The 19326-nt window shown below is 50.8% G+C and overlaps 6 protein-coding genes across 6 annotated transcripts; 2 read left to right on the top strand and 4 right to left on the bottom strand.

The window, feature by feature from the left end:
• BDV59DRAFT_159798 (RecQ family helicase MusN) lies at positions 1-5011 on the bottom strand. The gene is made up of 4 exons (XM_073687520.1): positions 4553-5011; positions 896-4491; positions 762-840; positions 1-713 (listed from the first exon to the last, which is right to left on the bottom strand). Exons 1-4 carry the CDS (start codon positions 4929-4931, stop codon positions 202-204), a joined length of 4566 nt encoding a protein of 1521 aa, XP_073549859.1. The 5' UTR covers positions 4932-5011; the 3' UTR covers positions 1-201.
• Positions 5012-5566: 555 nt separating this feature from the next.
• Positions 5567-7845, top strand: BDV59DRAFT_159830 (putative Kelch repeats protein). The gene is made up of 3 exons (XM_073687522.1): positions 5567-6116; positions 6176-6321; positions 6377-7845. Exons 1-3 carry the CDS (start codon positions 5672-5674, stop codon positions 7796-7798), a joined length of 2013 nt encoding a protein of 670 aa, XP_073549860.1. The 5' UTR covers positions 5567-5671; the 3' UTR covers positions 7799-7845.
• Positions 7846-9704, bottom strand: BDV59DRAFT_159831 (pyridoxal phosphate-dependent decarboxylase family protein). Its single transcript, XM_073687523.1, has one exon. The coding sequence runs from the start codon at positions 9416-9418 to the stop codon at positions 7892-7894; it is 1527 nt and encodes a 508-aa protein (XP_073549861.1). The 5' UTR covers positions 9419-9704; the 3' UTR covers positions 7846-7891.
• A 964-nt stretch (positions 9705-10668) lies between these two features.
• On the bottom strand, positions 10669-14423 carry BDV59DRAFT_200352 (uncharacterized protein; the record flags this gene model as incomplete). Its single annotated transcript, XM_073693563.1, has 3 exons — positions 10669-11420; positions 11477-12165; positions 12220-14423. The coding sequence occupies 3 exons, from the start codon at positions 14421-14423 to the stop codon at positions 10669-10671; spliced, it is 3645 nt and encodes a 1214-aa protein (XP_073549862.1).
• A 396-nt stretch (positions 14424-14819) lies between these two features.
• Positions 14820-17091, top strand: BDV59DRAFT_159839 (proline iminopeptidase). Its single transcript, XM_073687524.1, has 9 exons — positions 14820-15258; positions 15314-15549; positions 15611-15855; positions 15937-16022; positions 16073-16237; positions 16288-16308; positions 16361-16499; positions 16550-16646; positions 16696-17091. Exons 1-9 carry the CDS (start codon positions 15216-15218, stop codon positions 17005-17007), a joined length of 1344 nt encoding a protein of 447 aa, XP_073549863.1. The 5' UTR covers positions 14820-15215; the 3' UTR covers positions 17008-17091.
• Positions 17092-17153: 62 nt separating this feature from the next.
• Positions 17154-19278, bottom strand: BDV59DRAFT_200354 (guanine nucleotide exchange factor MON1; the record flags this gene model as incomplete). The annotated part of the gene is made up of 5 exons (XM_073693564.1): positions 17154-17162; positions 17214-17448; positions 17514-17695; positions 17755-18617; positions 18672-19278. The coding sequence occupies 5 exons, from the start codon at positions 19276-19278 to the stop codon at positions 17154-17156; spliced, it is 1896 nt and encodes a 631-aa protein (XP_073549864.1).
• Between the last annotated feature and the right edge of the window lie 48 nt (positions 19279-19326).

A 19326-nucleotide genomic window follows, 5' to 3' on the forward strand; every position in this document is an offset into this window, starting at 1 on the left:
TATATATAGGCAATTGCCTTACAGAATCTACAATGTCTAAACACATCGCGTGAACCGTTCCGTCATGCTAGGATGCAAACGAACAGGTTCGAACCGTCAAAACAACCCACAACGCCTAGCATGCAAGCAATCCAGCATCAGCAACTCCGTCGTATACCATCCACAGCACATGTGCGTCACAAAAGTCATGTAAACAGCCCCTCATACGGGCATCATTCCAATGAGGGAAGCCGACGTTGTGGCCTTGGAACCCTTGCGCACAGAGGAACGACTATCGGGCCGATCACTCTGTTTCTTCCTCGGGCGCGCAGACTTAGCCCTCGGCCTGGCTGAAGCAGCGTTCTTGCGGGGTCGCCGTGTACCGGAGCGCTTGCGTTGCTTGTAACTCCTAGCCCTCGCGGGGGGTTCATCACCTGAATCATCGGAAGGTATTGGTTGGGTACTGAAGTACCGACTCGAGATAGGATTCTCGTCCACATCCAGGATAGAAGCTTGGTCGAAGACATCGCCATCATCGTATTCTTCGTCATCGCTGGTGATATTGATAACGTTCTTGTGATTGGGATCCGGTACAACACCGTCCGCATCGTGCCGGTCCTTCATCAGCTCTTCGAAGCGCCGTTGTGTGTCCCGTACCAGCTTCAAGATTTGGCCACCGTAGCGGCTGACTTTATCCGGGTCTATCCCAGGAATAGCGGCCAATTCGGTCATATCTGTTCATGAGTCAGCACTATACAGGAGTGCCATGCAGCTAAGCTTACCTCTTGGAAAGGATATGACCATCTCACGCAGTACCGAGTCAGTAAAGGGCTGATTGCGCAGTCCTTTCTTGAGGACGAGCTGTTTTGAACGTAAGTACTTGCGACATTGGATGCCTTTCTAGGAGTACGCTTACATCTTGGCAATAATTTTTCGCGTAAACCATGAAGTCCTCTGCAACAGCCTTGTGAAGGGGGTCAAGCTGGTCGAATCGGTGATCCTGTGTGATGGGCGGGCCTGGAACATGCCTCTTGTTGCGTTTTGGCTGTCCTGCAATGCGAACGGGCTCGAAACCTTCGCTATCCCTATCGCTGTCCGAGTGATCAGCGGCATTATCGTATCGGAAACGAGCCAAGCGACGGCTGTGGGCGGCTTGGACAGGCGAGGAGACATTTGTGGATTGTGGGTAGTACTCGCGTCCACCCTCGCCTCGTTGTCGGCCTTTGCCCTTTGGCGAGACTCGAACATGCAGCTGTAAAGAACGACGCCCACTCTCAAACTCAGATGCACGTTTTCCGAGTTTGATGTATTGTACGGCAAACTTGCTGGTGGTGACGACATTGTCCTCAACCAAAGCTCCTTCGCTCAAAAGACGGTGGAATAATCTTTCCGCTTCTCCCATTTCTAGTGACGAGCCATCGCCATAACCAGCAGCCTGACGGTGATGAGTGGACCGAAACTTTTTGACGCTGCCACGGAAGATATTCACGCAATAAGATAAAGTGACTTTGTCCCCTATCTCTTCAAAGTACCGTACGACTCTGATAGCGGAGGCAGCATGCCCGGAAAAGTCGTGCAGCTCAAATACAGAATCTGACTTGCAATTATCACAGCACGAGTTGCAGTCTTCGCGACGGAAGTACTCGTTAAAATAGGCAAGTATCTGCACCCTCCTGCAGTCACTTTTATTTTCACAATATTGGACAACATTGTGGAGCATCTGCCGCTGTCGACTCTTTTGTTGCTTGCCGCCATCACCCGCGTTGATCATACGGGTGATGGTCAACGCATCCTTATAAGAATAGTACATGTAGCAACCGGAGCGCTTACCATCACGGCCAGCGCGGCCGGTCTCCTGGTAGTATCCTTCCAAGCTTTTCGGAAGGCTGTGGTGAATCACGAAACGGACATCCGGCTTATCAATACCCATGCCAAAAGCAATCGTCGCTACAATGACATGTGACCGTCCAGCTTGCCAGCCATGCTGAATTTTGTTTCGCTCATCGGGCTTCATGCCTGCATGGTAATGCTCTGCTTTGATCCCATAATCATCTCGCAGACTCTTTGCGACTTTCTCGCAGCTATCACGCGACAGGCAATAGACTATACCCGATTGATTCCTATACTTGGTCATGATGGTGGTAGCTATGCTAGCCAAGAGCTCATTTTTGTTTGGCTTTCTCCGGACTTCGTATGTAAGATTTGGCCTATTAAAGCTCTGGGAAAATAGCTCGCAGCCCTGCATTTTGAGATTGTGGATAACATCAACTTTCACGTTTTCCGTTGCCGTAGCGGTCAGAGCCATCATAGGAACTCCGGGTAATTGGGACCTTAGTCCTCCAAGCTCTTTGTAATCGGGCCTAAAGTCATGTCCCCATTGACTGACGCAGTGAGCTTCATCGATCACAATTCGTGCTAGCTTTTGCCTGTCGTTGAGCTTTTCCAGATTTCTGATCAGAGTCTGGTTCTTGGTTACCATTTCAGGCGTGATATACAGCAGCTCGATATGGTCTTCGGCTACGAAGCCCGACAATGTTCTCATTATCCACTGTCTCTCCTCTCTCTGGGTCTCCCCATTCAGCAAGTGTGCTTGGATATTGAGTTTGCGAAGCTGCGAGACTTGATCCTGCATTAAGCTCAACAAAGGGGAGATGACAATCGTGACCCCTCTAGTCGAGCCGCTCGTAACGACAGAGGGAAGCTGATAGCACAGCGATTTCCCACCTCCTGTTGGCATGAGGATGAAAGCATCCTTTCCACTGAGCGTGGCATCAATCGCCTCAAGCTGGTTCATACGGAAACCGCGAAGGTGAAATCGGTCTTTCAAAACGCTTCGAACCTCCTTTGACCACGGGTGTTGATGCCAGATGGCATTGTGACTGGGCGACTTCTGGGACGCGGGCACTCGAGAGACATTCCCAGATGTCTCAGCAAAGACTTTTCGATTTTGCGCTTCACGGTTGTCTGGAGGAAATAGCGGAGCATCCTCTAAATATTCGGCAGCTTCTAGCATTTCCGCGTCATCGGCATCCAAGTCGAACTCGTCAATATGCTGAACGGGCAGATTCGGTGAGCCCATAGTCCTGGTGAATGCGTCGTCATCACCCATAAATGAATCATCGTAGTTAAAGGCGCTGGTGGCAGACGTCACATCTGTGTCTCGAACGAAAGAGTCGGCAGCTCGTGATGTGGTTTCGGTTCGGGAATTTGGCCGGCTCTCCATAGTAGACCGTGAAGGATATCGAGAACGCTCGCTACCGACGGTGTTGAGGGATTGGGAGAGACGGTCACCTGTTGGGACAGAAGACTTTGCGAACGCTCCTGTACAGTCCAACCGAGCTCGGGTTGGTGAGAGGGTGGATTGGATCGGGTCACTTTGGGTGAGGGAGATCTGGGCTCGTGCGAGGAGGCGTAGCACTTCATGTCCAATCTCCTCCAGGCGAGAAGTGTATTTTCGACTCTCTGCAAGTTCGTCAGGCATCGTGCGGGGATCGCCACCCTGAGAAATGACTCGCATGAGAGCTTCCTTCAGTTTCGCTTTTTTCGATTCACATGCGTGGTACGCTGTCTTTTGCTGTTTCAAGGACCCAATCGCATCTATTCTATCTGTAAGGACCTTGTTTTCGGATATAAGTTCCGGTGCGAGCTCTCCCTTCATCGCTTGCATATAGACGGCTTCTGAGTTTTTCGTAAGAGTATCTCGGAGGGTAGCGATTTGCTGATCGAGAAATTCATCAGAAACGGCCAGTAATTCGGTGAGTTCCCGGTTCTTCGGGGCCATGTCTGACGGGTCTGACGATAATGGGATACGGGAGGGTGACCCTGGCATTGAGGGTTGTTTTGAGCCAGTTGGTCTTGAGGTAGAAGATGGGGTTGGGGAGTATTTGACGTTCTGCGTCGCCGGTATAGTGGTTTCGGGGTTTTCTGGGGGGTCTTCTTTCGGAAGAGTCGGATATAGCGGCTGGTTGTCGTCTAACTGCAGACTGCCGTCGGAACCCCAATCATCGAACAGGTCATCATCAGAGTCAGCAATGACCCTATTTAAACCTGGTTGTTGGGATTGAGCTCCACGGGACGACATCTTTGGTGACGGCACAATCGGATGCGGCTTCACGGGTTTAGTCGAAGAGATGGACCGTCGCGTTGGGCCCTGGGTATCCGAACGCGCAGGATCAACATTCAGAGGTGACCGCTGCCGCACTTTTGCGCCGTTCTTCTTCGGCGAGACGAGATCCGACTTATATTCATCACTCTTTCTCTTCTTCCCTCGCTTCTCAGTAGGGCCTGCGCGAAACGCCGCATCTTCTGTCCACAATCGTCGTGGTTCCCCAAAGATATCGGTGGTCTCTGAAGACGTTGCGGGATGGCCAATGTCATCCGTTAGGTCGATAGTATCAATATCCAGGTCCTCAAAAAGGGGTGATTCGATAGCCACTGCACGCTTTTTACAGTGAGGAGTTGTGGCCGTCAGTTTGGAGCTGCGAGACGAGGTCGTTGGGGCACTTCGAATTCCTTTGGCGTCGCAAACATCGTTAATCCACCTTGGTCTCCTCGACAAGGGCTGAAACCCTACCTTTGGGCGTCACGTTTTCCTTCGCCTTTCGATCAGATGGCGACCCAGATGAAGTCGATGCATTTACACGAATCGGTGAGCTGGTGCAAAGCAACCGGGGTTTACGTGCAGATTCAGGCGCAAATCGTAGCTTGGCCATACTTGGGCCGGATGTGAAGTCCGCACCGTCTTCAACGGTCTCCACATCAATGTTCGCGTCCAAATGCTGTTGGGAGTCTTTTATTGTGACATCCGTGACTGGAATTTCGGGCGCAAGCGCTGAAGCGACTGACGGCTTTCGAATATAGTCCTCGTGGGCGGACGGAGACGACGAGTGGTACAGTGAGGGGCCCTGCTTCAAAAGCCATTTCAGATGGGCTTGTAAATTATTCCTCGTCATGGAGACGTGTTGTTTCAGTCATAGTTTGATTTATGAAATTCAAAGAGGCATTCGTTGCGTTGTCCTCCATCCGGGGAGCTTTAAAGCGTCTATCAGTCCCAAGCAAATACTCGATATCGAAAGCAAAACGGACGCGTCCCAGCGCGTCGTCATGTGGGCGGTGAGCAGCTGCCAGGATATGCTCCACAGTACAGCTTCGACATGAGCCCGTACCAATGCTAAAAATTATTGTCCTATAACATGTATTAGTCTATATGATCTTTCAAATAAATAAAATAGGCTCATTTACATCTACTTAGAGTACATAAGATCAGTACGATTGATAAGGCTGCATAACGTGACGTATAGCATGTATTATATAAGCGGACAATACCGGTAAAAACAATACATGCATCTACACCAACAAGAGATGCTCTTGGGTGTAGTAGATTGCTCGCGTTATGGAAAGTCCTGATAGAAATTATACGCTTGAAACTACGGATATATTTATAATGTAAAGCATTATCCTTCCTTCGGTAAAATCTCGTGCTGTATGGCCGATTGGCGATATCGTGAAATTGGTCTGTACGGTAAGTTGACAACCGGCATAAAAAGAAAAAAAAAAAAGACCCCGCTGTAGAATATCAAACTCCAAACTCCACACTAAACCGGCTTATCGAGCTAGTACTTCTAACATATCTTTCTTCCTATGTGAACCCAGCTCAGAAGGGATAAACAAACAGTCCTATACCAGTTCCAATATGGGGAAGAAAAATAAGAAGTCCGCCGAACACAAAGAGCGGGTAGCGGCGAAGCAATCCAAGAAGGCTGCCCAGAAGGAAAAGAAATCCAAGACCAAGGGACGAGACGCCGACAGCGATGTCGAAGAGGCTGATCTTGATGCCATCTTGGCCCAATATGCAGAGGAACAAGCCAAATTCCTGAAAGTCACAGAGGTAGTCTCAGGACCGCCCTCTCCCCGGTCTTCGGCGACGGTACTTGCATCTCCATCAAACCGCAATGAATTGCTGGTTTTTGGCGGAGAGTACTTTGACGGCACCATTGCCACTTTCTTCAACAATCTCTTTGTCTATAATATTGATCGTGGTGACTGGAAAGAGGTCACTAGTCCCAATAGTCCGCTGCCCCGCAGTGGTCATGCCTGGTGTCGAGGAGGGAACACTGGGGGCATATATCTCTTTGGAGGTACGAGACATCGTATTGTCGCAATATAAAACATGGGAATACGACTAACAACCGAATAGGAGAGTTCTCTTCACCCAAGCAAGGGACTTTCTATCATTACAATGACTTTTGGCATCTGGACCCATCTACAAGAGAATGGACCCGTCTTGAGACCAAAGGCAAAGGACCACCTGCCAGGAGTGGTCACAGAATGACCTACTATAAGGTTAGTCGATGGAAACATGCTATCTTGTATACAGATACCCTCTAACACGACGAAGAACTACATTATCCTTTTCGGTGGATTCCAGGATACCTCCCAACAGACAAAATATCTCCAGGACCTGTGGATCTACGATTGCTCCAAGTATACGTGGTTCAATCCCACTTTGACCACTGCTTCGCAGAAGCCTGATCCTCGCTCTTCATTTTCTTTCTTGCCTAACGAATCGGGAGCCGTCCTGTATGGCGGCTACTCCCGTGTGAAAGCAGCAACGAGCGTCGGGAACAAACCGCAGAAGGGCGGTCCTCAGCGTATGACCATGAAGCCTATGGTTCATCAAGATACATGGCTGCTCCGTATCACACCCCCTGAGTCTGATGCTGGACCATCGGCCGCACCGACAGTACGTTGGGAACGCCGCAAGAAGCCCGCAAACTCGCCTAATCCTCCTCGTGCTGGCGCCACTATGGCGTACCACAAGGGTCGGGGCATCATGTTTGGCGGTGTCCATGACGTGGAACTAAGTGAGGAGGGCATCGAGAGCGAGTTCTTCGACACCCTGTACGCATGGAACACTGATCGCAATCGGTTCTTCCCAATGAGCTTGAGACGGCCGCGGGCCCCGGGTAAGAAACAGGCTGCTAACCAGGCTAAAGCTCGGGATCGGGCCAAAGCCGATGAAGAAGAGCTTTTGCAGAACCTGAAGGCCCTTGAAGCCAAAGGAGGCATCCGCAGCGATGACGATGACAAAATGCAGCTCAGCACCCCGAAGGTCGAGGAGGAGCCGGAGGAGCCACAGAAAGCTTCGGTGGTGCGCTTCGAGATGCCCCACAGGCGGTTCAATGCGCAGCTCGCCGTGCAAGATGATATCCTTTTCATATTCGGAGGAACCTTCGAAAAGGGTGACCGGGAGTTCACTTTCAACGACATGTATTCCATCGATTTAGTGAAGCTCGATGGTGTCAAGGAAATTTACTACAACGAACCGGCGAATTGGCACCTTCTCAATGAGGAAGAGAGCGATGACGAGATGGACGAAGACGAGGATGAGGAGGATGAGGAGGAGGAACAGGAAGATGCGATGTCGTTGGATACATCGTCCCCCGCTCCGGCAGATGCGACCGTTCCGTCCGTGACTACAGAGATGGAACAGCTAGAAGTAGAGGAGCCAGAAGGGGAGCCCTCTGTGCAGGATAGTCGTCCTCAACCTCGGCCCTTCGAGACCTTGCGGGAATTCTTCAGCCGGACTTCTGAAGAATGGCAGAAGATCCTAATGGAGAGTCTGAAGGAGCGAGGCATTGCTATCGAAAAGAACATCAAAGAGTTGCGCAAGGATGCGTTTAGCATGGCGGAAGAGAAATGGTGGGATAGCAGAGAGGAGATTATGGCTCTGGAAGACGAGCAGGAGGCTGCTGGAATCGGTGAGGTGGTTAGCATTGCTGACCGAACCGAAAACGCTGGCGCAGGACGACGCAGATGATGCCTTCCAGGTTGGTGAATCTACATCTATCTACGGTTTAAAAACATTGCGCAATATAGATAAGATACGTCATTGACTTCGCCTCTGAACGACTCAATTTTGTGCATTTCCAGCAATAGCGTCAAGGACCGCGGTAATAATAGCAAAATCTCTCACTTCATTGACCCTCCAGTTCGAGATAGCAATTCGACAGGCAGATCTGCCTTGCCAGCTGGTCCCAGAAACAAACATCTTGGCGGTGTCGTTGATGTTCTTTGCCAGATATTTGTTTAACTCGTCTTCCTTGGCACTGAACAAGACTGACATGTATGTCTGCTCTGATAACTGCTCTTTGCTGAGGCTTTCAGGCAACACGTTGTACGCGGGATGATCAAAAAGCCATGCTGCAACCATTCTCGCCAATCTGATCTGTCTTTCCAATACGCCTCGATATCCGGTTTTCCCATACGCGACCAGCGTGGTATACACTGGCAAAGCCCTAAATCGCCTGGAGTTCTCGATGCCAATGTTCAGTGGCGAAGGGATTGAAGGCTGAGCACTATTCCCTGCGGTCAGATATGCCGCATTAGCATTTTGGAAGACATTATTCGCTTCATCCCCGTGCCGACAGAGAAAGAAACCGCAGTCGTACGGCACGTTTAGTAGCTTATGACCGTCGCCAGTAATAGAATCGGCCAATTCGATGCCATCACAGCTCTTCCTGATGGATGCAAACTCGGCGCTGTTCTCCAGTACGCGGCCGAATATCCCAAAAGCGCCATCAACATGAATCCAGGCCCCGTATTTGTCGCAAAGCTGACGCAGCGCCTGCATATCCTCCTTTCGTGATGTCGCAAAGTGTCCAGTGTTGACCTCGCCGCAGGAAACTGCGACTATGGTTGCTTTGTCTGACTTCTGCAATTCACTTTCGAGTCTTGCTAGGTCGAATTTCAAGGGATTCTCTTCCTGGCACACATTCTTCACGTTCGAGCGACCGATGCCCAATACACCAGCTGCTTTAGCGAGAGATGAATGAGGCAAGGTTGAGAGAACCTGCACTCCCGAAATTCCGGCGGCTTGCATGGCCTCAAACAGCCCGAGGTCCCCTACGCTGAGTGCGGAATGTCCATTTTTCATACCCGCGAGGCGTATGGCGTATTCCCTTCCACAAGCTAACCCAAGGATGTTACTGGCGGTTGCGCCTGTGGTGAAAGTCCCGTGGTGCCAATTCCCCCTCTCCAAATCCAGGAGATCAACGAGAAGTCCCAGGGCACAGGATTCCACATCGGTGGATATGGAATGCTCAGGCAGATGAACCTGTACGTTTTGATCGTAAGTAGAGACAACATTGTCTGCGAACAAAGCCGCCGGCGTGACTCCCCCAGTGATAAATCCATAGTAATTCGGACAGATACTGCTTCCATTGAAAGCAGGAACTATGTCAGTCAGCACATGGTTCTTAGAAGCTTCGAAGCCTATTCCCTCCTGAGAGAGATGTGCCGGTAAAGACGCTCTTGCTCGAGCTAGACTTTCCGCACTAGGCAGAATCCCAGATTTCCATGGGCTCTGGGCTGTCCTCCATAGTTCTTTTTGGAGCTGTCCATGAGTCACCGAGGCCGCGTCGATGTCGTTGAGCTCCATTGTGCCGTAGGTTAGACGGCGTAGCAGTGTCAGACGTATCCACTCTGTTAAGGCGGTATTCGTATTGTCCAAGTCAGCGGGAGCAGCCTGGAGCCTGTATATATAGCCGTATAGCTCGGGATCTGCTCCACCAATTCCACCGACGCCCGATACTAGGAGGATAAAATGTAATGACGGACCGTTGTATGGGCCCTGGCTTGGGGATTGAATCTCTTGATTCCTAATACTAAACGGGAAGGTGGAACTATCTAGAGGTGGCCGAGGTCAGTGGGTCACGTGGGTGGTGGAAGATGATTGGTCCGCTTGGGCGGGCCCAACATGTAATGTACTTAAAACCTGCTAGTGAGTATCTGGATTGTATATCTACTGGATTTTGATAACCCTGTTGAGAATTTTCGCTTTCCGCTTTAGTGCTTATGCGCTCTGAGTAGATCTGAGCACACCCGGGGCTCAACCTTTTAATCACCAAGTATGGGCTTGATTCGCCCTCAGTCAACACTGGTAGTTATTTCCGGGTCCATTTTGCCCATCGTACTGTGAGCCAGAGTTAGCTTGTCGCTGACTTAGGAAAGAGATGGCGTCACGGAAACGAGGATCCTGGACGCCAATATAAATGGCGGGACGGAGGCATCCGACGCCCATCAGATTGAGCTTCTATAGACCAGCTTTCTGTAATTTGCTAGCCTTTATCTCTTCAGCCCAACCTTCCATCATAGAGGGGACCTTCCATCCGGACTTTCGTTGCAGCAACAATTGTGTGTTTCTAGGAATTCCCGGCAGCCGTCGTGAGATGTATAACAGTAGACTGCTGTAGTGCTGCTAAGCTGCTCGTGGGTATATGTTAGCGGGGGATAGGTGGACATGTTAAATAGTCGCCGCTGATCCATCCGCTTGTTCTCTTGATGCCTGCGAAGAGTTTTGAAAGCTACTACAGTTTCCAATGGATGTAAGGAACATGCAGCAATACAGTGGGAAGATGCGTATAGGAGATAGGTATACCCTTATGGAGGGAACTACCATATCCTGATCGCCGTCCTATGCAATATACCTGACCAAACAGCCTTGCCTTTTAGCATCTGCGTCCGTCCGGCTTTATCTATCTTAATAATATCATTTGTCTTTATTATAATTATCACATTGGAGAGCCTTTGTTTGTTCTGCAGACTCGGTGTTGGTCCTGCGACGCTCACTGTCTAGCCAGAATGGCTTCCACACATACTAGTCAAGTTCCTAATGACCATTTCGATCGTTCATTCCCGTTGTTTACTTGAAGCCCCGCTATTGAACAGGAGATCAGTCTTCGTCTCACGATCCCAGATCCTAGTTCCATCGCTCTTGCGGCGGAAATAGAGAATGCGATGCATTGGGATAAAGGCCTCGTCCGTCAACTCAGCTTTCCACTGCGCCACCGGCATCTCCCGGTCCCCAAGGAAGCGATCATCGTAGCCAATGACATAGTCGTCAATATTGATATTGGTGTCCCATCGTAGTCGATTGAGAATGTCACTTGCCGGGCGCAACTTCGGAGTGGAAACATTGCGAGCACCAGCTCGCACTCTAGCACGAATGGGGAGATTCTGGTGCTCTTGCTTGTCACCCTTCTCATCTTCATCCTCTTCAAGGTCAATGTCATCGTCGTCGTCATCGAACAAGTCCTCCTCGTGAGCAGCATTCCCCAATGCAGAACGATCAATATGGAGACCTTGCACCCCAGACGCCTGAACCACGGCCACATCAACCCAATTGGAGGAGGCATCGAAATAATTGTCATCACCGCGGATCTGTTTAGCAAATGCAGCTAGCGTTTCTAGAACCGCTAGTTCCACAGAGTATCGCTCCAATGCGGCGTTCATCACGGACGTTGAACCGGGAGCGGCTCCCTTTGCAAGGCCGATCAGAAAACAACATTGGTATTCAGTATCATCTTCGCTAGCCTCCTCCATTTCCGTAAATCTCGCTGGCCAGATTCGGGCGCGTAAATAAGGGAACTTTCGGTGGATATCTAAATGGTTCACATTCAGCGTGAATCAATGGCCGATGCGGAAGTAAGAAACCTACCCACGAGAAGCGAGACACATCGCCACTCCAGCCAGCCGACCAACATCCTACCCTTAGTGGATCCCGCACCCCAGTACTGTACATCTATTTTTGCGTAGCTCGGGTATGAGGTGAGGAAGTCGTTCACGCCACTGGAACCATCAATTGTACCAAGGATGTCTGTCCAAGTGATTCCAGGTGAAGAGAGCTGGCGGTGCATATGCTTGAATTCTTGTTCCAATGTCCAAGATGTTGGGATAGAAGCGGCCCGGGCAACGTTGACCTTGGGGGCATTCTGGGTTAGAATCACAACAGGCTCCCTGGAAGTCCGGAAGTAGTGTGGGACCGCCTTGTAGAAGCCGGGATCATAGACAATCGTACGGCTCCAGTCGAACTGGGCATAGCATTGGAAAAAGGTGCATATCATGTCGGTTGCAGCGATGGGACCTGCCCTCTGGAAAGAAATCTTACAAACCCTGGCGAGAAGGAGCGTGATATGGACGCCTCCCAGGTAACCCAGCTTCGCAGAGTAGATTCCCCGACGCTGAGCCCATGTTTTAATGAACCGGTAGGCCAAGCGGAAAGTAGCCAGATCGGGAATCGTACGCTGCAGGTAGTGCATATCCCGCAAGGGGTTCAGTTTGACCAGGGACCGCATGGGTAGGTCAAAGGTCGGATCATCGGCTGGTAGATCCAAGGCCTGCGGCCAGCTATACGTGCGGGTTAGTGAATACTGGACGACAGGAGCGGGGCGGGGGTGTTACCTTTCCACGACACGCGTGGCTGCACAATACTGCAGATCTACTCGCACGCCACGAACCTCCAATTCCAGCATCGTCCCGGATGCAGCCTTGACCCTGCGGAGAATCTTGATCTCACCGTCCGTAGTCTTTCGGAGTTTTGCTATCATCAACGTAAAGAATGTCCGGGAGCTGAGCTGGCCGAGGACCAACACGTCGATATCGGACGAGTCATCCCAAACTCCGAGACCGTAGGATCCAACAGGCACCACTACAAACGAGAGGTTCAGTCTCGTGTCCACTGACAGGTTAGGATCCCTCTGGTTCACCACTCTCCTGATCAATTCAAAAATCTCTTGTCGCCGGGCAATTTCCACCGTGGATGGGAACGCTTCGTAGTCTCCCAGACACTGAATCAACTGCTCGACGCCACCCAGCGAAGGGGGCGACCGGACAATATCGATGGAGGGCTGTTCCTTCTTTGTATCTGCAGGCGTGGCATTTTGAGCTTGCAAAACGGCTCGGATGCCCCAATGGTCGCTACCCAGCTGGACATCAGCCTCAGAAATACTATCTGGAGCACCAAACCGGTTGAAGCAAAGCGTTTCGAACCCATTCCCTCGAACAAGAACGCGGTCATATCTCTGAGGCCGGGCATGAAAGCTCTGTCCGACGATACGAGCGGCGAGGTCATTCGCAGTCGGGTCAAATGTGGCTCCCTCCTCGCCCTCGTACAGAGCACCAAACTCCCACTGACCCCAGTGATCGCCTAGTTGATCGCTGCTAGACCCTTTTGCACGACTGGTAAAATAGCAATCAGAAAGACCGGCTTCTGCTAGCATACCGTCCAACGAGGACATGATAGCAGCAGCTTGTGGGGAGATAGACTTGCGCTTCACAGCCATGTCGATCGTGTGAGATGATGTCGTGATGTTGAAATCCCCTGCCACAACCCAGGGGTTATCGGTGTACTTGCTGGATAGATGCGTGATTATAGACTGCAGTTGAGACCGCTTAGCGAGAATGGAGGTGTCTGAAAGGCCACAGGTGAGGTGCACCCCGGCCACCACGAGAGGCAGGAACTTGGATTCATGAAACGTGCCCACATCATGGAGTTGAAGGACCACTGCGCCCTTGTGACGTTTGTCAAAAGGCAGCCACTCCCAACTAAAGAGCCATCGGCTGAGGACAACAATGTTCCGCAGGCTCGTCAACGGGCTGATATCGGGCTGGTCCGGCGGCCCGTGGGTCGTAAATGGGTATCGTTCTCGGATCTCTGGATCTTTCAGTAAAAATGACAGAAACTCGTCCGACATCTCCTGCAATACAAGAATATCGGCCTCAGCAGCGGTGGAGAGCAGATTCTGTAGGAGAATAGGGTAGCGCTCAGTGGGCGGCGGATGATGAGAGTCGATGAGAACATTGTACGAAGACACTCTGAGGGGGGATTCGAGCTCCATACCCTTCGCACTGGGTGAAGGGGACGGAGCTTCGATCCATTTCCCGTCATCGTCATCAGTCTCGGCCTCTTTATACTGGAAGGCTACTCCGGGTTCGGTGTGAGATCTCGCAGATGAAGCCCCAGTAGATGACAAGTCAGCGTGATCTTTCACGTTTTGACCAGGTCCTGGAATGATCGCGCCTTCTGGAGAGAGTGGGATTCTTCCCCAGATCTCCATGCGACAAGAAGCAGTAGGTAGCTCTTGGGATCGGTCACGGATCAAGATGACCAAATCCCCAACCTCCCATTCAATCGTTGGAAGCAGGGCCGCTTTTTCCACAAGGAATTGCCGCTGGGAAATATCGTCTGCCTCACATTGACCGATAGTGAGATGGAGAGGGCCGGGTTCATGTGATTGATGGTCAAAAGCATCCAGAAGATCCCGTCGCAACTGGCCCAGAGAATGAGATCCTAAACTGCCACTATCTGTCAAGTAAATCGTGTTGCTACGTCGGTGGGCGAAAAAGTCCGATCGATCTAAACAGAGACGGACGGCTTCGCGTGCTCGCTTGGCAAGTGTAAACTGTATAATTTTGGACGCGTCTGCAAGCATCTCAGGGGCCACAAAGGGATAAATTAGATTGACATGGGGTGGCCATCGCCCATGGCCCTTATCGTACATGGCCCGTAGACGCTCGACATCACTGACCAGATGTGAAGGGGGCAGCACACATAGGGCGGTTTCATACGAGGTCAGGGCTGGTAGCTGGCTGTCTCCTGCAGCCATGACGAACTAATTCTGGATATTAGGTAAAGATTCACCGGAAAAGAGAGAACCCTTGAAGGAGTGACAAGTTTGAAAGAGTGACGGGGTCGTTCCTGAAATGTTGTCTTTATAGATATATGCTGGCTCGTTGCTGTTCAACAGATTTTTGCAGAGGGATTCCACTGCGGAAGCCGTAACCACTGCCTCCCATCGTCTGGGCATGTCTTAGCTTCAGTCGCCAGTCAGAGGCTCCAGTCAAGAGAAGTGGGTGTGCAATACGAAGACTCGACGGACATCAATGACGATCGTGAGTCACGGGGTGGCAGTGCCTGAGTCACCGCACCAGGAAGTAACAAACTACGGCGTATCGAGTATTTCATACTACTGAGAACAAGTAGTGTCCATGACTCAACTGTGGCTAGACACAAGAGACGTACCTAGTTTAGCATAACTACTAATCGCTCCAGACAACTACGAGTGGGTAAGCTCGTAAGCTCTTTAAGATGAGGAGCCGGGTGAGTCAGGTGACCCGCTCACCCTCAACACCAGCGCTCCCCTTTCTTCGGTCCATATCCTCTTCTCAAATTCCTGTGGGGAAAGGGTCTTCGGTTCACATTGGTCAGGCTGGTACTAGGTAGATTGTCAGTCAGTACCTGGTACGTACGTAGTATGAGTGCAGTAGTGCAGGTGAATATTGGGGTCATGTGGGGAAGCTCCCAGCACTGGCAAATCTCGTCCCCTCTTTTCTTCCACTCCACATCAGCATCCTTCAAACATACACATACCAATAAGTAGATCCCACCTCAGACCGCCATGGCCGCTAAGCTGGTGGACAAGAGGCTCCATAATATCCCAGGTAAGTTTCAAGAATACATCCCATTCGCGGACACGCGGCTGAAATGTGGTTCTAGGCAAGCTCCGTGTGGCCGAGCTTCTTTTCGATGTGCCATTGAACTACAGTAAACCCAATGATGGTCACTTGAGGCTCTTCGCCCGGAGTGTCCGCCGTCCAGCACCTCCCTCTGAACCAACTGCAGAAGAAAAGCAGCTGCCCTGGCTGGTCTATCTTCAGGGAGGTCCTGGATTCGGCTGTCGCCCGCCGCAGGACAACGGCTGGGTAGGAACTGCGCTTGACAAGGGCTATCAGGTGTGTAATTACAGCCAATAATTTCATCCTTTCTAGAAGAAACCTATTCATCTTCCATTAGGTTTTGTTTCTAGACCAACGGGGCACGGGTCTCAGCTCGACGATCACAGCCGGCACGCTTGCCCTGCAGGGTAATGCCGTCAAGCAGGCTGAGTATCTGAAGCAGTTCCGAGCGGATAATATCGTTCGAGACTGCGAGGCCGTTCGGAGATGCCTTACCACCGATTATCCCCAGGAAAAACGCAAGTGGAGCATCATCGGCCAAAGCTTCGGTGGCTTCTGTGCGGTGACGTACCTCTCAATGTTGTAAGTCAGCATGATACCGATATTCAACAACTATCCATTGTGTTGCAGCCGTTGTAACTTACGCCTCCGGCCTGTGAAAAGCCCTGAAGGTTTGTCGGAAGCTTTCATCTGCGGTGGACTTCCTCCTCTTGTGGACGGACCAGATTCAGTCTATGAGCGCACCTACGGTATGCCGGATCTTGCTCACATACCCTTCAATGCCATTGACCATATAAAGAAAAGGTGGAAGAGAGAAACCGCGCCTATTATGCAAAGTTTCCTGAAGACGTCGAGCGGGTAAAACAGATTATTCAGTATTTGAGTGCGAACAACGTTACTATCCCATCTGGGTCCCTCACCCCAGAGCGCTTCCAGCAATTGGGCATCTTGTTCGGCATGCATGGTAAGTTTTTGGGCAGATATATTCACAGAACAAAGTCTGACATCGCACAGGGGGACTTGATATCGTTCATGGTAATATTATGCAACCTCTCCGAAACACCCTTGTCTGATTTGATGTATACAGACATCGTACTGCGCGCCCACATCGACCTGGACATGTTTGGGGCCCTGACACACCCAACTCTTACTGCAATTGACAGCAATGGTGGATTAGATAGCAATGTCATCTATGCCATTTTGCATGAAGCGATTTACTGCCAAGGGTAGAGTAATCCGGCCCTCGTCTTGCTACTATTCAACTAACATTAGCCAGACAAGCCTCGAACTGGTCTGCGGACAGGATTCGGTCCGCTAAGCAACATTTCCAGATCAATGTCGACTTGCCACAAATATGGTTTACAGGCGAGATGGTACGCTCTACTCCCAGTATAACATCCCCGGACTGCTGACATCCTGTAGATCTTCAAAGATATGTTTGATTCGTACCAAGAACTGAACCAGATCAAAGAAGCTGCTGAAATCCTCGCAAAGACAACCGACTGGCCTGCTCTTTATGACGAAGCCCAGTTGGCGAAGAATGAGGTGCCTGTGTATGCTGCAACCTACGTGGAGGATATGTACGTGCACTTTGACCATGCGCGCAATACAGCTGCGAAGATCAAAGGTATCAAACAGTTCATTACGAACGTCATGTACCATAATGCTCTCCGGAGCAAAACGGATGAACTCATGCAGCAGCTGTTCGCTCTTCGAGAAGACACCATTGATTAAATGGCAGGCCGCTGCAAATTGAACAATCCTATTTACATTCGTTAATCCAAAGCGTTCGTCGTGACATCTATCGGTCAGCAATATGTGGAAGATGAGAAGCAGCTGCCAAAGTCATTTAGTATATGCACAACGGAGTCAAAACCGTCCTAGAAGACCTATTTCAAGTATCAAAATTGTATTCTTAAGTGATAGAGGTCATTACTCACCGCTCCGCCAATGATGAATAGTCTTTCCTCTTCCTTCTGCACCCAATGTACAATCTTACTCGCGCTTTGCGCAAGAGCATTTCGGTTTGCGTTGGGACCAGCCACGCAGTAGAGTTCGAACAGTGGAGTCACCCAGGCAAATGAGCTGGACGATTGGGATACACAATGGTGGACTTTGACGTGGGTGTGCTTTGCATGAATACTGGCATGGAGATTATTGTATGTTGACATTAACCTACAAAAAGGCGAGTTAGCCGTTGGATCATCATTCCAGTGAGGTTCAAAGTTAAGGGCCTTAACCTTCTACGTCTCGAGAGGGATGAAAATTCAGGGTCGTAGGAAGACATCGTGAACTGCACGTTCGCCCGCGATTTGTACAGGAAATGATGCAACACTGTCCCCGGAACAATGTCAGTCGTGGCCGGGCGGCCTCGGTCTATTGACTCCTTGATGATCTGGAGACTATTGTTCTTTTGCATTTGCTACAGTCGTCATTCGCGTCAGTAATCTTCGGAAGTGGAAAGAGACGAAACTGGCTTACCTCAACGAAGTTGTTTCGCATTTCTTGCAATTCGAAGAAACTTTCCTTGTCGGTGCTAATCAGGACAATCGCAACCGATTCCTCTTTCGTTGTCGTGTCGTCGGCAATATTGGTGGTGTCTTCTCGTAGGTCGAGAAAGCTGACATACATGTACAGGTACCCACTACTATTGAACCCAGGTAGACAGACTGGGATCCAGCTCTCACCACCACCGGCCTTGATGGCCTCCGCTTCAAAAATCATATTGAACAGGAGCTGTAGGTCGCCAGGATGCAAGGAGTGCTTTTTTGGTCGGACAACACTGACTAGTCGGCCTCCGGCAACAACTAAGCCGTACAACAAGCTACTGACCCGGGTCTTGAAGAGGGTGTTGTTAATGGTGTGACGGTGGGCTTTCCGTATCTTCAGACATTCCAGAGCAGACAGGAGAGTAGACGGTGACCCTTTTGTGAAACTGTCCGCCAAAGTAGATAGAAGGGTCTCTGACCCTTGTAGGGGCCGTTTGAGATCGGTTGATGGTCGAACCGAGAAGAGGTGGGTCAGGGAGGGAAGCGTAAGGGTAGAAAGTATTTGCATGTATAATGCTTCGAGTTGCAACTTTAGTTGGGTCTCGCTCTCATGTATGCGGCTGATGGCGACAAAATACAAGGGTCCCTTGGTCACCACGACGAATTTAGCATCTCCAGCCGTGAAGCTCCCGAGATTGTCGTCGGAGTCTTGGAAAAAAGAGATTATGGTCTGGATGACGCCAACGTACGTCGAGATTAGCCCCCCGTCGCCGTGTCTCGTCCATATCGGCTTCCCCGCTGCGGACAGGATGAGGTAGTGTTTCCGTTTTGACTTCCATTTTTCAAGGACCAATTCTGATTTCGGAGGACAGATTAGTAAACGAAAGAGACGGTTCTTAGGTCACGCACCCTCGTTCTCGCCGCCTTCTTCGACTTCTCCGACAGGCTCAAATTCGCAAGCGAAGTCGTCTTCCACATCGTCCGCCTGGAATTCAGGGAATTGAAGGAGGCCGGTGCCGTCTTGCCGAACAACTCCCGACTCCGTTGCGAGTAAATCACTGAAGACATCCTCCACCTCCCCTGCTTCTGTATGCGGCGCGGAACTCCGAATGCTCACGGAATCCCCCGCTTCACTTGCCCTCGAACTGGCTAGATGACTGAGGCTTGCTTTAGCCCTCAGAGTCCCGGTGAAAGCTCGAGGGGAGAGGCTTTCCTTCCCGCCTTCATTGGAAGCGATATCGGTTATGGAGACGGCGGTCGTGGCCTTCGACTGTAGATTTGCGGGGGTTTGGCGCAACGACCGGGACGAGGTTCCTCCTTCATCTAATAGACTCAACGTATTGGGACGCGGGGGAAGGGGCGGAGGCTGCTCCTCAGGACTAGTTGATCCATTTCCCTCATGTACTGGAGTCGATTCCGGTGTTGTTGAGCTCGTTGGGTCGTTCTCTGCGCGACCGCCTGGATCGTTCCCGTCTGCGGTCTGCGACTGTGGTCGACTTGGGGTGTTGGGGTCCATGTTATGGTACCATTGAAGATGCTGAGCTGGAGGCACGAGCGCGATCAA

Source organism: Aspergillus ambiguus, assembly GCF_047715705.1.
Source record: "Aspergillus ambiguus strain CBS 117.58 unplaced genomic scaffold BDV59scaffold_8, whole genome shotgun sequence".
NCBI lineage: Eukaryota > Fungi > Ascomycota > Eurotiomycetes > Eurotiales > Aspergillaceae > Aspergillus > Aspergillus ambiguus.

What these genes read in the sequence shown, in the direction of transcription:
- BDV59DRAFT_159830 (XM_073687522.1), top strand. Translation starts at nt 5,672, where the DNA reads ATGGGGAAGAAAAATAAGAAGTCCGCCGAACACAAAGAGCGGGTAGCG. An exon ending in GGGCATATATCTCTTTGGAG is followed by an intron (nt 6,117 to 6,175) that starts GTACGAGACATC and finishes ACAACCGAATAG; the next exon opens with GAGAGTTCTCTTCACCCAAG. An exon ending in ACAGAATGACCTACTATAAG is followed by an intron (nt 6,322 to 6,376) that starts GTTAGTCGATGG and finishes AACACGACGAAG; the next exon opens with AACTACATTATCCTTTTCGG.
- BDV59DRAFT_159798 (XM_073687520.1), bottom strand. Translation starts at nt 4,931, where the DNA reads ATGACGAGGAATAATTTACAAGCCCATCTGAAATGGCTTTTGAAGCAG. An exon ending in GGAAAACGTGACGCCCAAAG is followed by an intron (nt 4,492 to 4,552) that starts GTAGGGTTTCAG and finishes GCGACGCCAAAG; the next exon opens with GAATTCGAAGTGCCCCAACG. An exon ending in GGTCATATCCTTTCCAAGAG is followed by an intron (nt 714 to 761) that starts GTAAGCTTAGCT and finishes ACTCATGAACAG; the next exon opens with ATATGACCGAATTGGCCGCT.
- BDV59DRAFT_159839 (XM_073687524.1), top strand. Translation starts at nt 15,216, where the DNA reads ATGGCCGCTAAGCTGGTGGACAAGAGGCTCCATAATATCCCAG. An exon ending in GAAGCGATTTACTGCCAAGG is followed by an intron (nt 16,500 to 16,549) that starts GTAGAGTAATCC and finishes AACATTAGCCAG; the next exon opens with ACAAGCCTCGAACTGGTCTG. An exon ending in TATGGTTTACAGGCGAGATG is followed by an intron (nt 16,647 to 16,695) that starts GTACGCTCTACT and finishes GACATCCTGTAG; the next exon opens with ATCTTCAAAGATATGTTTGA.
- BDV59DRAFT_159831 (XM_073687523.1), bottom strand. Translation starts at nt 9,418, where the DNA reads ATGGAGCTCAACGACATCGACGCGGCCTCGGTGACTCATGGACAGCTC.